Here is a 17524-nt window from a genome sequence, read left to right as displayed (position 1 = left end):
CAAGCAACTTTACAAGAAAAAAACAAGCAACCCAATTAAAAAATGGGCAAAAGACCTAAGTAGACATTTCTCCAAGAAAAAAAAACAAATGGCCAACAGACACATGAAAAAATACACAGTATAACTAAACATCAGGAAGATGCAAATCAAAACCACACTGAGATATCATCTCACCCCAATTAGACAGGCTAGTATCAAAAAGAGAATAACAGATGCTGGAGAGGATGTGGAGAAAGGGGAACCCTCCTACACTATTGGTGGGAAGGGAAATTAGTGCAGCCATTATGGAATACAGTGTGGTGGTTCCTCAACCAACTATAGGTAGAACTGCCATAAGATCCAGCAATCTCACTGCTGGGTATACATGCAAAGGAATGGAAATTATTATGTCAAAGGGACACCTGCACTCCCATGTTTATCACAGCTCTATTTACAATAGCCAAAAGTTGGAACCAACCTAAATGTCCATCAATGGATGACTAGATAAGGATGTGGTTTATATACTCAATGGAATACTACTCTGCCATAAAAAAGAATGAAATTCTGCCATTCACAGCAACATGGAAGAACTTAGAGAAAATTTTGTTAAGTGAAATAAGCCAGGCACAGAAAGAGAAATACCACATGTCCTCACTCATAAGTGGGAGCTAAAAATAAATAAATAAATAAAAAGAAAAAGAAAGAAAGATACAACAATCATAACAATATATTGAACCTTTAAAAGGAGGGATCAGAACTGAGGTCACCAGAGGTGGGAAATGGGGAGGGGGAAGGTTAGCAAGAAATTGGTAAAGGGCCACAAAAAGTGACTACATTGTATAATGTTAAATATATGAATTATCCTGATTTGAGCATCACATATTGCACAGAGGTGTTGATATTCAACATGGTACCCTGCAGATATGTACAATCAAATATGTTTCAATTTTTTAAAAAAAAAGAAAAGAAAAGAAAAGAAATGCTGCTCCAGGGCCCAGCCTGAGAGAGATAGAGCCTGAAGGAGAGCAGACGCAGAAGATGTGTCGAGGTCATGTCAAACCCTCTAAGGGAATTCGAATCCCAAGATGGAATTTGACAAACTAATTCTAAAATTCAGATGAAACAATAAAAGTCCAAGAACAGCCAACACTTGAAGAGTTAAATAAAAGTTGCAATAGTAAATAAAACACTGTGGTAATAGGGTAAAGAAAGACAAATAAGTCAGTGGAAAAGAACAGCCTAGAAACAGACTCAAGCACAGAACATTCCAGATAAATAAAAAGCACAAGAATGAAAATAAAACTTTTTTTTTTTTTTTTTAAAAGATGACCGGTAAGGGGATCTCAACCTTTGGCTTGGTGTTGTCAGCACCACGCTCAGCCAGTGAGCAAACCGGCCATCCCTATATAGGATCTGAACCCAGGGCCTTGGTGTTATCAGCACCGCACTCCACCAAGTGAGCCACGGGCCGGCCTGAAAATAAAACTTTTAAAAAATTAGAGAAAAATATGGGATAGGAGAATAGCTTTATGCATCAATCATAAAGACAATAAATTCAACTGAATCCCAATTAGAAGCAGCTATACCAGATGAAGGTTGTATAACACTTGAATGGAATTAATGCCACTGAACTGTACACTTAAAAATGGCTAAAATGACTTTAACACAACTTAAAAAAATTAATAATAATATACTAAAAAACAATGAATTATACACTTTAAATGGATGAACTGCATGGTATGTGAATTATATCTCAATAAAGCTGTTAAAAAACTAACAAACCTGCTGTACCAAAAAAGACACCATAAACAAAATTAAAATATACACCACAGACTGGCAGAAGGTAAGTGAACATATCTAACAAAGAAAGTCTTAATGCTAAAGGGGCCGGCCCGGTGGCGCACTGCGCTAGTGCGCCGCTTGGGAAGTGTGGCGGCGCTCCCGCCGAGGGTTCGGATCCCACATACGGACCGGTTCCCGCTCACTGGCTGAGCGAGGCGCGGGGGCAACACCGAAGGTTGCAATCCCGTTGCCGGTCCCGGTCCGGTACGGGGGCGACACTGAGGGTTGCGATCCGTTGCCGGACACGGAAAAAAAAAAAAAAAAAAAAAAAAAAAGAAAGTCTTAATGCTAAAATCGTGTGTGTGTGTGTGGGGGGGGTGTAAGTGTGTGTGTGTAATACAAACCAATGAGAAAAAGACAAACCATCCAAGAGGAAAACGGGCAAAAGCTATGAATAGGCAATTCACAGAAAGGGAAACCTAAGTGGCCAATAAACATGTACAGATGCTCAACCTGACTAACAATCAAGCACATGCAGAATTAGGATGAGTAACAATTCTACAAGCATCTGATTAGCAAAAATTTAAAAGACATAGGATCAAAAGTCAGTATGAATGGAGGAAACAGGAACTCTCATACTTGGTGGAAATATCAATTGGTACAACCACTTCTACAATATTGAGTAAAGTTGAAAATGCACATACATCACTAATAACAACAGCTAACAGACTGAGTGTTTTCAAGGCACTGTTCTAAGTCTACATCCATTCATTCATTTATTCTCTACGACCCATGGGGTATAATTATTGCCTTATTTTACAGACGATGAAACTGAGGCAAAGATGTTAAGTAACTTCCCCCAAATTACCCAATTAATAACTGATAGAGCCTACCATGTGCATTCCATTAGTAGATAAATTCTCGACCAAAGGGTGTTCACTGCAAATGGTTTGTTATAATGAGAATCTGGAAATACTGAAATGTTTGCAACATGGGAATCAATAAATTGTGATGTAGTCATATGATAGAATGCCATATAGCAGTTAAGATGAAAGAAGCAGATATATATGTAACAATATATTTAGATCTCAAAAACATAGTACTGAGTGAAAAAATAATTTGCAAAATGACATGCACACTAAGATATTCATTATATAAAAGTTTAAATATACAAAGTAACACTATATATTGATTATGGAGAGGTACATATGAGGGGACTTCAAAAAGTTCACAGAAAATGGAATTTAAAGATAATATGAATCTTTCAGTAGCTTTTTGAAGACTCCTTCATATATAATACTAATATGTTGTAATGGACAGAAAGAATATATCCTGATTTCTTGACAGTAGTTGTAGTGGGAGGGCAGAGAATGGGACCTGGGAGAGAAATATAGAAGAATTCAATTTTATCTGAAATGCTTCAGTTCTTTAAAAAAAAAAAACCTAGCCACATATGATAAAACATTAATTCTAGGACCTAGGTACATAGTAGTTTGTTACATTACTCTCCGACTCTTCTGAATAGCTGAAAAGTCTCTTCTGAAATGCTTCAGTTCTTTAAAAAAAAAAAACCTAGCCACATATGATAAAACATTAATTCGAGGACCTAGGTACATAGTAGTTTGTTACATTACTCTCCGACTCTTCTGAATAGTTGAAAAGTCTCTGAGAGAGCTTGAGTGGATGCCTTAATATTTCCAGAGAAGGAAGTGGCAAGTTCATCAGTTGAGAGCAAAGACTTTGGGAAAGTGAGACAACTGAGGGAAAATGCTCTGTGAGAGCTGCTGAAGGCAGGCAGGGATGTGAGCCCTGCCAAGCACGGAGACATGCAGGCTAGAAGCCAGGGCCCAGAGGGGACATGGAGAGGGCAAGATGTGCAAATTAAGCAAGACAGGTAAAGGTCTAGCTTCCCCTGAACTGGCACAGGGGAAGAAGAGAGGCCAAGGTCAAGGCCTGGGCAACACTGGAGTACTCACTGTGGCAGGGAGTGCAGGGGTGGGGCTGGGACAGGGACGGAAGGGAGAAAACTGGAGGAAGGAGAAGGCTAGGAAGGGCTGATGGCATCTACAAGGCACAAGGGAACCAGAGGGCAGATTTCACATCCAGAGGAGAGGGTGAACTGCTGCACTCAACCATTCCTTGTTGCCCCCACCATGCCTCGCCAGGGGCTAGTGCTTGAAAAACACTTCCTCACTAGTTACTGAAGGTATTAGGATGTAACATTTGCTTTGCTAAGGTGAAATTATCTGAAGAGTGTAGAAAACATCTTTTGGGGTCTCTGCCTCAATCAAAACAATTCTCCCTTTTCTGGGAACTGCACTCTTCTTGCTCCAACCTACTGGTCTTGGGGGTGGGTATGGTTGGTATGCGTCCCATTCCTCTGGGCAAAGCTAATGAGAGTAGAGGTGGGGACCTGACCTGAGCTGGGGCATGGTCCCTTCCCTAAGAATCTGAATTGGGACTAAGAGATTCTAGCCTCAGACTGGGATAATCTCCTAAACAGAAGATTAAACACTTGGAATCTGTGCAAGGCCACCTCCTATCCTGTGGGTAGCAAAAGAAGCTGGTCTTCATGGAGAGAAAAGAGCAGCAGTGACACAGAGAAAAGCCCCAACGACAGGTGGAGAGAGACTGCTTTAGCTCCTGGTGGCTCCCATTTTCTCATTCCAGGCCCTCTGAGGCCTTGGGCACCAAAATATTATGAATTTCTTTGAAAATTTACTTTGGCTTGATTTGATTTCCTTCTTGCTACCAGAATCCTCCCTAATACAAAGGGCAACCTGGGACAACACCGCAAGGAGAAAACTTTCTTTGTGTTAACTTAGGTTCTCACCATCCCCTTTCCTACCACTCTACTGGACTACTTGTCTCTTTAAGTCTCACATTGGCCATCTGTTAAAATGAGATTTTTACCCATACAAAGACATTTTAAAAAGAAAAAGCAAACAACTCTATAGAATTAGTAAGGTAGCCTAAAAGTTAATCTGTAGATGCGCTATTGAGAACTCAGAATGCATTTTCCCACGGAAACTTTGTTATAAATGGTGAGCTGTACCCTGGCTCATAAGTCTAGTTCATTTACAATGTTATAAAATGTACATCAAGTCATTCCTCTTCTCTCCATCTCACCGTCACCTCCTAGTGTCCAAGCCACTGTCATCTCTCCTCTAGATCACTGCAATAGCCCCCTAACTGGTCTACTTTTCCTCTAGGCCCCTTACAATCCACTCTCCACAAAGCACAGACATTTTCCAAAAACATAAATGAAGCCATGTTATTCTCCTGCTTAAAATCTCCCAATAGCTTCCCATGTTTAGAATAAAATCCCAAGTCCCTCCATGGCCTACAGGTCCTTGCATGATGGAACCCCCGCTTTTCTGTCCAAATCTCCCCATCTATCACTCAACTCTAGTCACCCTAGAAGAAGCCAAACCTCTCCCAGCCTCAGGCCCTCTGCTGCTCCTCTACTTGATCCCTCTTTCCTTAGCTCCTCCCATGCACCTTCCATTGCATCTTTCAGAGGCCAGCTTAAATATCTCTTCTTCAAAGACCATTTTGTCCAAAATAGCTACTCCTTACTGCCATGACTCTCAATGACTGCATCCTGTTTATTTCCATCATGGCTTGATCACTATTAGAGTTTATTGGGGCTTTATTTTTTTCCTTCTGATGGCTAGCTGGTATGGGGATCTGAACCCTTGACTTTGGTGTTATACCACCACACTCTAACCAACTGAGCTAGCCAGCCAACCCCACTATTAGAGGTTACCTAGTTCACTTGTTTGTTTGGAGACCTCTTTCCCCACTAGTATGTTACTTCATGAGGGCAGGGACTCTAATTGTCTTGTTCTCCACTGTATCCATGAACACTACAATAGGCCTGGCGAATAGCAGTAGCTCAAAATTTGATAAAATTATGAATGAAATATCTCAGAACTGCAACTAAAAGTTAAGAGAAAACAAAACCATAACAATATTTATAAAGGAAACAGACAACTAAAGTTGAACAAGTACCACCAGTAGTAACAGCCAAAACTTGCCTCCATAACATGAGCTGAGCACTGCACTAAACGCTTTACACACAATTTGTTTAATCCTCACACTGACCCTGCAGGAAAGTACTATCGTCAACTTCATGTCGGAAATGAAGAAAATGAGGCTCAAAGACACCCGGGGCCACACAGCCAGACAGTAGTAGAACGGAGTCTCTCCAACAGCTCCCTAGAAAGAGGGTTTGGAAGGTCATTTTTTTTTCCTTTTCACATGTCTGAAGTTATCTTAATTTCCCCCTGCCCCCACCACATGTGATCGCTACTTGGGGGCTAGGTATATAGAATTCTAGGTTCAAAATCATTTCCCCTCAGATTACAGAGGTACTGCACCTTCGCCTGCCTCCTAGCTAAGGTGTTGCTGTGAGGGAGTCTGCTGCCATGAGGACTCTGACTGTATGTGGCCTCACTGGGAGTGACTCTCTAACCCTGGGGTTCTGAAATTTCACAGGAATATACCTTGGTATGGGTCTATTTTCAATCCTTTCCCTGGGTATTTGGTGAGCCCTTTCAGCTGGAATCTGTCCTGTAGTTCTGGGAAATTTTCTTGTATTATTTATTTGACAATTATGATCCACCTTTTCCTGTTCTCTTTTCAAAACTCCTGTTTGTCAGATATTAGACTTCCTAAACCACTTCTCTAATTTTATCTGTTCTCCCTTTTTTCCTACCTCTTTGAATTTTTGTTTTAATTTTTAGGAGATATCTTCAACTTTATATTCCTGTACCTCTAATAAATTTTTAGTTTCCAAGAGCTCTCTCTTACTCTAATTGTTGATTTTATTCACATTTTTTCTAGTGTCATGAATGCAATCTCTTTTTATCTCTCTGAAGATAATAATTATAGGTTGAATTGCCATCTGTTGTTTCCCACGTTCTATTTTACTTTTTGTTTGTTTTAGTCTGTCTTTCATGTTGGAAGCTTTCCTCAGATGTCTGACTTGGCGGGGAGGGGGAGCCTTTGACTCAATGTTCATATTTAAACGAGGTACTACAAGGCTGACTGGAAGCTCCTCATGCAGGAGCAGAGCTTATCTACTGGTGGCTTCAGTAGATGGTAATCAGGAGTCCTGACTTGTTGGAGGATTCCAAAACATCAACCTGTGGACCTCTTGTCTTGGTCAGTCAGTTTTTCCAGAGAGGGGCCTACCAAACTCTGCCTAGCAGGTAGTAAGCTTGGCTGCTATCATTCCAGGAGCTGAGCAGGAGGAAAGGGGGAGGCTTTTCAGCAGGGAATCTCACCACCATCCTGTGCTTCTTATCTCTAAGTCTGGTGCTTCTCTACTTAAGTTGCTCCAGAGAATAAATTTTGCTTCTTTTGTCAGGGTGAGGAAGAGTAGTCATTTGGACATGCACGTAAGGGAACTGGGGAGTCTGATCATTTCTTCTATACATTTTCAACAAAAAGCCCCAGCCATTTACTGCCACCTTCCAAAGTATCTTCTACCTCTAATTCCTGAGCCTTTCTGGAGCTATAAAAGTGAACCTGCTCCCTTCTTGGCAGTGCAACACAGACATACAGGTTTGCACTTTTTCTGCTCTGCTAAAACAGTTCTCATGCTCATTCATCTGATTTCTTTTTCAAAAACATGTAGACTTTTATTACCTCTTATGTCCTTTCCTGTTCTCCTTACCCTTGTGAGTTTATCTCTTTTCACTCTTCTGCTACTAATTTATTAAAATTTAAGGAGGAAGTGAAGACAAACACATCAATCTACCACTTTTAATCAGTATTTAGGTGTCAGTTCTCACCCCCCACTGACTTTTCATTTATTATCACTAACATAATTCTGATTGCCAAGGGTTGTATTTTAGTTCACAAATCAAAGAAATAGAAAAGGATGGGTTTTTCTCAGGCATCTGGGCTGGAGTAAGAATAAAGAAAAAAGAATGAAGTTTAAAGAGTCCATATTTATCCATGAGAACAGAGGATATGCAGGACATAAATAACCAAGCTATAACTAATCAAACCAGGTAAAGGATAAAGCTTGGGGTGGTTTGAGTCACCTGAGAGGGGAAATAAAAGGAGGTAGAGATATATAGAGCACCTTAGTTTCCTGCACTGACCATCAGGTGGCACTGTTGGCCCAAGACAGTTTTGTGTCTAAGCATGTAGGAAAGGAAGAGAACAAGTTTCAGGTTATATATATATATGTGAGTCATTCACAAGGCTGTATCTCGAAAAATGGCTTCATGGACATGTTTTATTAAAGAGTTCTTATTGGACAAGACTGATATACTTGGAAAACCCACAAGTTAGATAACATAACCATATTAATTGATCCCAAACCCCAGCTATCACCTAGAATACTCCAGACCTATGGAATCAGAATTTCTAGGTATAGATTCCTGGGATCCATTTTCACTGAATTTCCCAGTGGTTCTGATGTATAATTAAGTCTGGAAACAGGGCCGGCCCGTGGCTCACTCGGGAGAGTGCGGTGCTGATAACACCAAGGCCCCGGGTTCGGATCCCATATAGGGATGGCCGGTTGGCTCACTGGGTGAGCGTGGTGCTGACAACACCAAGTCAAGGGTTAAGATCCCCTTACCGGTCATCTTTTTTAAAAAAAAAAAAAGTCTGGAAACAACTGAAGAACACACTCCAAAAGCAATTCCGTCTATTTTTAAATACCTGAACACATTTGAGTAGTTGGGGTCATTCTTTAATAAAACATGTCCATGAAGCCATTTTTCGAGAACAGGCCGGTTGGCTCACTGGGTGAGCGTGGTGCTGACAACACCAAGTCAAGGGTTAAGATCCCCTTACCGGTCATCTTTTTTAAAAAAAAAAAAGTCTGGAAACAACTGAAGAACACACTCCAAAAGCAATTCCGTATATTTTTAAATACCTGAACACATTTGAGTAGTTGGGGTCATTGATATAGGAGTGGCTAACCCCTTACTGTGACAACATAAAGAATCTATCCTCTAAATGCTATCAGTAATTCCTTGGACTTAGTACTTTCTTCTAAAGGCTTTTTTGTCTTTTAAAGATGAAAATTTATTCTGGCTTTTTTGGGGGGCAGTTGGCCAGTACAGGGATCGAACCCTTAACCTTGGTGTTATCAGCACCATGCTCTGGCCAGCCCTATTCTGTTATGATTACATTCTTCTTACATTAAAAAATGGTGTTTTCTGGGCCGGCCCGTGGCTCACTCAGGAGAGTGTGGTGCTGATAACACCAAGGTCATGGGTTCAGATCCTATATAGGGATGGCTGGTTAGCTCACTGGCTGAGCGTGGTGCTGACAACACCAAGCCAAGGGTTGAGATCCCCTTACTGGTCATATTAAAAAAAAAAAAAAATTGGTGTTTTCTCTCATATTTTAATTAATAGACTATTTTTAGAGCAGTTTTAGGTTTACAGTAAAATTGAGCGGAGAGCACAGAGATAATTATTAAAAATACCTTATTTGAATATCACTAGCAACCATCCTGGAATCACTGTTATCATGAAAGTCAGCAGGATGCTTTTGCACAGCACAGGTCTATATACTTCTCAGCTAACCATACATACCGTTCCTGAACAGCTTTGGAGTAAGCCCCAGCATTCAGTGTTTTTCTGATGAAGTCACAGATGTGAGAGCTCTCTCCTGGACATCGAGGGAGTCCAAAAACACCTATAGTAGTAAAAAGTAAATATCCATTCTTTTGATAATCACATATTGAATACCTACTGCTATGTGCAAGGCACTGTGAGAAACAAAAACGAACAGAAGCCAGACCCTGGTCTCATTCATTAATTCCTCAAGAAAATAAAGTAGGGAGAATTAATACTATAACCAGCTTCCTCCCGGTGCTCCCACACTCTTTTCTGCCTAAGAACCTTTGCACCTGCTCCTCCCTGGAGGATGTGCTCTTTCTGTACAACATCACATGGCTGGCCTCATTCTCATCTCTCAAGTCTTGGCGTAGGGAAATCATATCTGACTACCCTATCTCAAGTACAGCCCATCCCCTTTCGCTTCCATCTCAAGTACAGCCCATCCCCTTTCACTTCCCCTCCTCTGGTTATACTTTCATCCTCAGTGTCCTCATCAATAACACTTTTTTGAGTACCAGTTATAATTCTAAGCATATATTGGCAATAATTAATTTAATCCTCACAAGCACTCTATGGAATAGATATTATTATTTGCCCCATATCATAGATAAAAAACTTTAAAACAAAGAGGTTAAATACATTCTCTGAGGTTAGACAATAAAGGATAGAGCAAGGATTTGAACACAAGACAGTTTGGCTCCAGAGCGCGTTTCTTTAAACAACTACAACCACTAGTCTGTCCCTCAAATGTTATCCTGGTACTTTTTCCCTTTGTTATTGTTACCACTATCTGTATTTAGTTTATTTGTTTACTTCTTCCACATCTATTCTCGCCCCACTAGAATAGAGGTATCATGAAGACAGGAACCTTGACTATCTTGTCCCTGGCATACAGTAGGTTTTTAATAAATACTTGTTGAATGAATGAATAATAAAGCTGTTTTTACCAATGTGCATTTATATAAAACTTGTACTTTTTAAAAGTATTTTCCTACCTATGATTTTACTTCATCCTCTGAAAAATTCCCACAAGATGGCAGGGCCATCTTTCAGTTTCTCCATCTGTGAAAAGGACCTAAGATACCAAATTACTTGCCCATGAGTAATAATTAGGTGAATCCAGGTTTCCTGATTATAAGGAGAATCCTTCTGCTCCTACACTACAAGCTAATAGCTATATCCCTCATAACAGAGAGAAAATTGTATTCCAAAGACACATTCTTCCCACAAATTATGTAATTCTGTCTAAATAGAAAATCTGCTGCTTTTCAAAGCATTTAATCTCTGCTGTTAAATTTAGAGACAAAAAAAACTTACACGCTATTCTTTGCCGAAGCCTAAATTCAATAGGACATCACCAATGTCAGAAAGCAGGAAAGGTCATTAGATTTTCCTAACTCCTCAACCACCATCTGCCATATAGCTACAACCATCTTACTCCCATAAAAATCACGTAAATTAAATTGGAGAGAAGTAGATGGCAACCTAATGATTCACCTGTGTTCCAGGCATCTGGAATCCTAAGTTTTTTCCTAAGTCTTCATCAATGCTGGCTAGTTTGTTATAAGCTGGAGAAACAGGATTTTGTAAGGATGGCTGATTTCTTGTGTAAACAGAACTGCTAGATTTTTAAAAATCAAGTGGTCCTGTGGGTTAGAATAGAGAAAAAAAGAGGCAAAGAGGCCAAAATTACCTTGGTGTTGTCCCCCAACTGAGATCAGATGGATCATGGGAGGTGATGGGCATCTCTGAGCCACTGCCCTCCTGGGGAATAAAAGGGATTATCAGCTCTGACTGTCATCAACAATCAGCTTCACAGATTAAGCTACTATCCTCTGTGGTTCCCCAAAACCTCAGAGCTTCAGGATTTTCCTCTGATATGGCCAAATACAAATCTTTAAACTTTCATAGACAATAAATTAAGTTCCATAAAGCTTTTTACATGGGGTCATTTTAGAATAATTTCCCTTCCAAGATAGGTTAGGATCCCAAAAGAATCAGAAGAGTGGATTTATTTGAATAAAAGAAAAAAAATCAATTCCATGTAAGTGGTATGATATAACAGAAAGGGACTTACAGAAATTGGCCTCCCTGGGAGAATCCCATAGCATTGTAGCCTTGCTGCAATTTAGGATCCTTAGCAAGAATCTGACACACTGTTGTTACTTGGGAATTGACATTCAAGAAAAAGCTGTTCTCCACGTCCTAAAAAAGGAGCCACAGGGAAAAGAAAGGATGGGAGTGAAAACAACCACTGGCATCTTCTCTAAGAGGTGCACTCCTGTAGTCACTCAAGAGTGAAAGTATCACTGTATGATTTGCTGCTAAAAATACAAGGTAAAGCAACAGGGAAAAGAAAGGATGGGAGTGAAAACAACCACTGGCATCTTCTCTAAGAGGTGCACTCTTGTAGTCACTCAAGAGTGAAAGTATCACTGTATGATTTGCTGCTAAAAATACAAGGTAAAGCATTTTTTTTTAAAATAAAAATAAAAATTTATTTTTTATTTTTTATTATACATACATGTGGGGTACAACGTTGATTTTCAATAACTGTGTAAAATGTTTGGTGGTTAGGTCACGATAGTCAGCTAATCATCATTACAATACGCAATCATTCTTTGTGTCCATTGACCAATTCCTCATTAAGGTAAAGCATTTTATTAGTATACATGAAATCAGTCAGCAAACCTTCAAAGGAACAGACTGGGGAAGGGCCTTACCTCCATCAGAGTCTTCCCAATCTCTAAAGATAAGACATAAATTCCAGGTATTTTCTTCTCAACCAATTTTTTAACGGCACCCATGCTTAAGGGATTACAACAGCTGTCTCCTAACCAACAAAAACAATGATGGAAACTCATGAATCAAAACATTATTTATTCTTTAAAAACTTTTGTGCTTCAAAGGGCATTATCAAGAATGTGAGAAGACAATATATTTGCAAAAATGTATGTGATAAGGGTTTAATATTCAGAATATATAGAGAACACTTACCATCCAACGGGAAGACAAACGAATCAAAAAATGGGAAAAGGGCTTGAACAGATATTTCTCCAGAGAAGATTTACATCTGGGCCAACAACAAACACATGAAGATGCTCAACACCATTAGTGATTAGGGAAATGCAAAACAAAACCACAATGAGATAACATTTCACACCCATTAGGATGTCTTTAATAATAAGGTTTTTAAAAAAACAGAAAATAACAAGTGTTGGCAATGATGTGGAGACATAGGAACCTTATAACATTGCTGGTGGGAATGTAATGTGCAGTCACCGCAAAAAACAGTTTTGTGTTTCCTCATAAACACACAATTACCATATGACCCAGTAATTCCACTCCTAAGTATATATCCAAGAGAAATGAAAATATATCCATGTAGAAACTTGTACATGAATGTTAACAGCAACATTATTTGTAACAGCCAAAAGGTGGAAACAACCCAGATGTCCATCAATGGATGAACTGATAAAACAAATTGTGATATATCCATACAGTGAAATATTATTCGGCTATAAAAAGGAACAAAATAATGACATGTAACAACTTGGATGAACTGGAAAATATTATGCTAAGTGAAATAAGCCAGACACAAAAGATCACATATTATAGTATTCCTTTTATATGATAAATCCAGAATGGACGAATCCATAGAGACAGAAAATAGGTTGGAGGTTACCAGGAAGTGGAAGGAGGAGGTAATGTGAAATGATTATTTAATGGGTACAGGTGTTTTTCTGGGGTGTTGAAAAGTTTGTAACTAGGGAGAAGTGGTGATTGCACAATATTGTGATTATACTAAATGCTGTTATATGAATTTCATATAACGTAAAGGAAAAGAAAAAATAAGAAAAAGAAAAAAAGAACATCTTTTGCTTAGCTCCTGTTTATCAAGTAATAACAAGCTTCGAAAGCCCATGTAATATAATTGAGACATCAAATTTACAATTGAAATGTAAGCAGAGGTGCACATTTCCCCCCTTATCCTAGGGGATTTTTGGGGTGAACAGACTCAGAGATTACTCTTCAGGGTTAGGACTAGGATGAGGCAAGGAGGTGCCTCTGGCAAAAATTTAAGGAAGCACTCACTCTCAGGTTTGTGCAAATGCGGACACTGAACTTCTACAAACTTAACAGTGAGTGCCTCCTTGCCTCACCTTGGTCCCAGACCTGTTCCTTTTCCAGTTTCAAGGAGCCAGAACTAAGAACTGGAAGCAAACCAACTGGCCACTGAGTGAGAGAAGTGGACTGAGATCATTTCCCATTTTGAATTTAACCATACCACTTTAAACCTGAGATGAAGCTTAAGAAACTTTTTAAAAATTTAATTTAATTTTTTTTAAGAGTGATTTTTTTTTTGTCCTTTTTTTTTTTGAGACCGGCCGATTTTGAATTTAACCATACCACTTTAAACCTGAGATGAAGCTTAAGAAACTTTTTAAAAATTAAATTTAATTTTTTTTAAGAGTGATTTTTTTTTTGTCCTTTTTTTTTTTGAGACCGGCCACACTGCGCTCAGCCAGTGAGCGAACCGGTCATCCCTATATAGGATCCGAACCCGCGGCCGGAGCGCTGCTGCGCTCCCAGCGCCACACTCTCCTGAGTGTGCCACAGGCTCGGCCCAAGAAACACTTTTTAAAGATGGAAAAACTATGGCCTATAGAATCTTCTATTTCATATATTTCTCTCATAACAACATTCACCACACCAAACCGTAATTGTTGGTTACTTAACTGCCTCCCCTGTGGAAAGCAGAGCACCTATCTTGTGTCCTCCTTTAACCCCACTATAGTAGCCCCAGGGTCTGGCACAAAGCCTTGAAAGGGATGTCTATTTTTGCTGATTCTAATTCGTCTCCAAACATATTTCTTTAATCCATTCCAATAAAGCTCTCACTCTCACAACTCCCCCAAAACTGCTTTTGTGAAGATCACTAATTATCTTCATATTGTGAAATCCAATAATCAGTTCTCATCCCCTAATCTTAGTTGACCTAGCAACAATATTTGATACAATTGATCACTCCCTTCCTCATTTGGCTTCCAGGCCACTGAACTCTGCTGACTTCCCTCTATCTCACCGGTTGTTCCATCACTGTCTCCTTCGTTCCAAATGTTGAAGTGCCTCAGGGCTCATTCCTCTGTGTACACTCATCCCTTAGGTGATCTCACCCAGTCTCAAGGCTTTAAATACTGGCCATATACAGAGGGCTCCCAACTTAAATCTCCAGCCTGTATCTCTGTCCTAAGCTACACACTCCAAATGCCTCTACAACATCTCCTGGATGTCTAACAAGGACCTCAAATTTAGGAAGTCCAAAAGCAGACTTGATCTTCATACCAAATTTGCTAAACCTACAGGCTTCCCCATCTTGGTAAAATGACAATGACAACTTCATCCTTCTAGTTGTCCAGGCCAAAATCTGTGACTCCTAGTCCCACATCTGATGTTAGTAAATCCCATAGGTTCCACCTTCAGAATATATCCAAACTTTGACCACTTCTCAATACCTCGATTGTTACTATATAGCTCCAAGCCACCATAATCTCTTGTTTAGATGACTGCAATATCTTCCTAGCTCATCTTCTGCAACTGCCCATGACCCCTTACAATCTATTCTCACTACAGCAACTACGTGATCCTTTTAAAATGTGAGTCAGATCATGTCACTCATCTGATCAAAAAATTTCCCATTTCACTCTAGCCAAAGACCCCACATTAGTCTTAGTACACCCAACAACATCTGTGCCCACCCTCCCCTCTCACTTAAACCCCGACTCCCTTCCCCTTGCTCACTCAGTTCCAGCCACACTGATCTGAATGCTACTCTTTGAACATATCAGAGATACTCATACTTCTGCCTCAGGACCTTTGCATTTGCTGTTCCTTCTACCAGATATCCAAATGGCATCTTCCTCCATCCACTTCAGGTCTTTGCTCAAATGTCACTTTCTCAGTGAATCTTTTACTAACTTTCCTCTAAAAAAGTGCAAGCCCCACCTTCAGTCTCTCTCTCCCCACTTTACTTCTTTCAATTGCACTTACCATCATTTGACATATTATATGTTTTACTTATTTATTTCTTTATAGTCTGTCGCACCGGAAAGTAAGTTCCAAAACAGCAAAGAATTTAGTCTGTTTAGTTCACTGCTGCATCCTCAGCACCTAGTAGGTAGGTGCTCAATAACTAACTATTAAATGTATAAATGAACTGTAGATGCCTAACATATCTCAATGTGTGGACGAACGAATGGATGGATACGCTGATTATGCAGCCACTGCCCAGCTGTCCTGACCAACTGCCAGATGCTGCACCCTGACGCGACTGCTGCGAGGATTAAACAAGGACAGCAACGCAGCGCTCAGCTTTCCATGACAGCTCACCAAAGGACAGCTCCTTCCCCTTCTCCCTTTCCGATGCAGAGTAGCCTCCCAAATCCTAAAACGCCGGGCCAGCGGATGCTGTGGGACCACGGTCCTCGCCCTCCACACCCCCATTTTGCAAACGCGAAGTCACGCTGGGGGAGGGAGAGAGAGTCGCCCAAACCCTTTAGACCCTCTCTCAGTCACTCACCCATCCCATGCCAGATCACCAGCGGCAGGGGCGCCGGCGGGTCGAGATGCCCCAGCTCCCGGGCAGCGCACGACCACGGCAACAGAGCAACAGCCAAGAGGCACAAGCCGCTTGGCCACGCCATCTTGGCTCAGTCACATGACGGTGGGCGCGCGACTCCGGGAGCCGAGCAGTCGGGGGCCGGGGCGTGGCGCCGGCGAGGGCGGGCCGCATCCTCCGCACGCCTGCCTCGGCTGCCGCCTGTGGCCGGAGGCCGGCAGCTTTCAGTGCCACCACGCCCCCGCCAGACACCGGGGCCGGGAGCCTCTGCACTGTCCTAGACAGCCAGCTGCGGCGAACCAGGACGATTGCCGGGAGCCGGGCGGTCGGGGGCCGGGGCGTGGCGCCGGCGGGGGCGGGCCGCATCCTCCGCACGCCTGCCTCGGCTGCCGCCTGTGGCCGGAGGCCGGCAGCTTTCAGTGCCACCACGCCCCCGCCAGACACCGGGGCCGGGAGCCTCTGCACTGTCCTAGACAGCCAGCTGCGGCGAACCAGGACGATTGCTGACGTTTACCCAGCGCTAGCTACAGATCAGGCACTCTTCGAAGTGCTGTACATCCTTCAACTGATTTAGTCCTCATAACAACACTATACGTACACTTCTCCCCATTTTACAGGTAAGGACACTGAGGCACTGAGAATTTGGGTAAGGTGCTGAGGTCACAGAGATAGCAAATTGGTGAGCCCAAAGACGTTGCTCTTCACCACTGCACTGCACTGCACTGCACTGTACAGCGTTTGGAAGAAAAAAGCTGTGCAGAAAAGAAAAGAAGGAAGCGCTGAGCTCCCTATTAGAAACGGAAGGGGAATTAATCCCTTGTCGGGTGTATAGTTTGCAAATATTTTCTCCCATTCCGAAGGTTGTCTGTCTGCTCTGTTGAGTGTTTTCCTTTGCTGTGCAGAAGCTTTTTAATTTGATATAGTCCCATTTGTTTATTTGTTCTTTTGTTGCTTGTGCTTTTTTGATCTTATTCATAAAGTCTTTGCCCAGTCCCATTTCCTGGAGTGTTTCCCCTACGTTTTTATTAAGTAATTTTATGGTTTCGGGTCTTATATTTAAATCTTTAACCCATTTTGAGTTGATTTTGGTATACGGTGAGAGGTGCAGGTCCAGTTTCATTCTTCTACACATACAAGTACAATTTTCCCCACACCATTTATTGAAGAGGCAGTCTTTTCCCCAATGTATGTTCTTGCTGCCTTTGTCAAAGATCAGTTGGCTGCAAGTCTGTGGGTTGATTCCTGGAGAACTCAAGCAACTATACAGTAAAAAACCAAATAATCCAATTAAAAAATGGGTAAAGGAGATGAATTAGACACTTTTCAAAGGAAAACATACAAATGGCTACTGATATATGAAAAAAATGCTCAACATCACTAGGCATCAGAGAAATGCAGACCAAAACCACATTGAGATATCATCTCACCCCAGTTAGACTGGCCATTTTTAAAAAGACCGAGAATAACAAATGCTGGTAAGGATGTGGGGATAGGGGAACTCTTCTACACTGTTGGTGGGACTGTAAATTAGCACAGCCATTACGAAAAA

At 41.1% G+C, this 17524-nt stretch overlaps 1 protein-coding gene across 1 annotated transcript in view; it reads right to left on the bottom strand.

The window, feature by feature from the left end:
* Positions 1–16061, bottom strand: part of PPT1 (palmitoyl-protein thioesterase 1) — a 26568-nt gene extending 10507 nt beyond the window's left edge. The window contains exons 1-5 of the mRNA XM_008580247.1: positions 15937–16061; positions 12080–12189; positions 11434–11561; positions 11050–11120; positions 9330–9432 (exon numbers count right to left, since the gene is read on the bottom strand). Coding sequence (XP_008578469.1) covers positions 9330–9432; positions 11050–11120; positions 11434–11561; positions 12080–12189; positions 15937–16060 — 536 coding nt within the window. The 5' untranslated portion in view covers position 16061. The remainder of the gene's footprint in view (positions 1–9329; positions 9433–11049; positions 11121–11433; positions 11562–12079; positions 12190–15936) is intronic.
* Between the last annotated feature and the right edge of the window lie 1463 nt (positions 16062–17524).

This window comes from Galeopterus variegatus, unplaced genomic scaffold, assembly GCF_000696425.1.
Source record: "Galeopterus variegatus unplaced genomic scaffold, G_variegatus-3.0.2 Scaffold2048, whole genome shotgun sequence".
NCBI lineage: Eukaryota > Metazoa > Chordata > Mammalia > Dermoptera > Cynocephalidae > Galeopterus > Galeopterus variegatus.
This window is presented reverse-complemented; position numbering and strand designations above follow the sequence as displayed.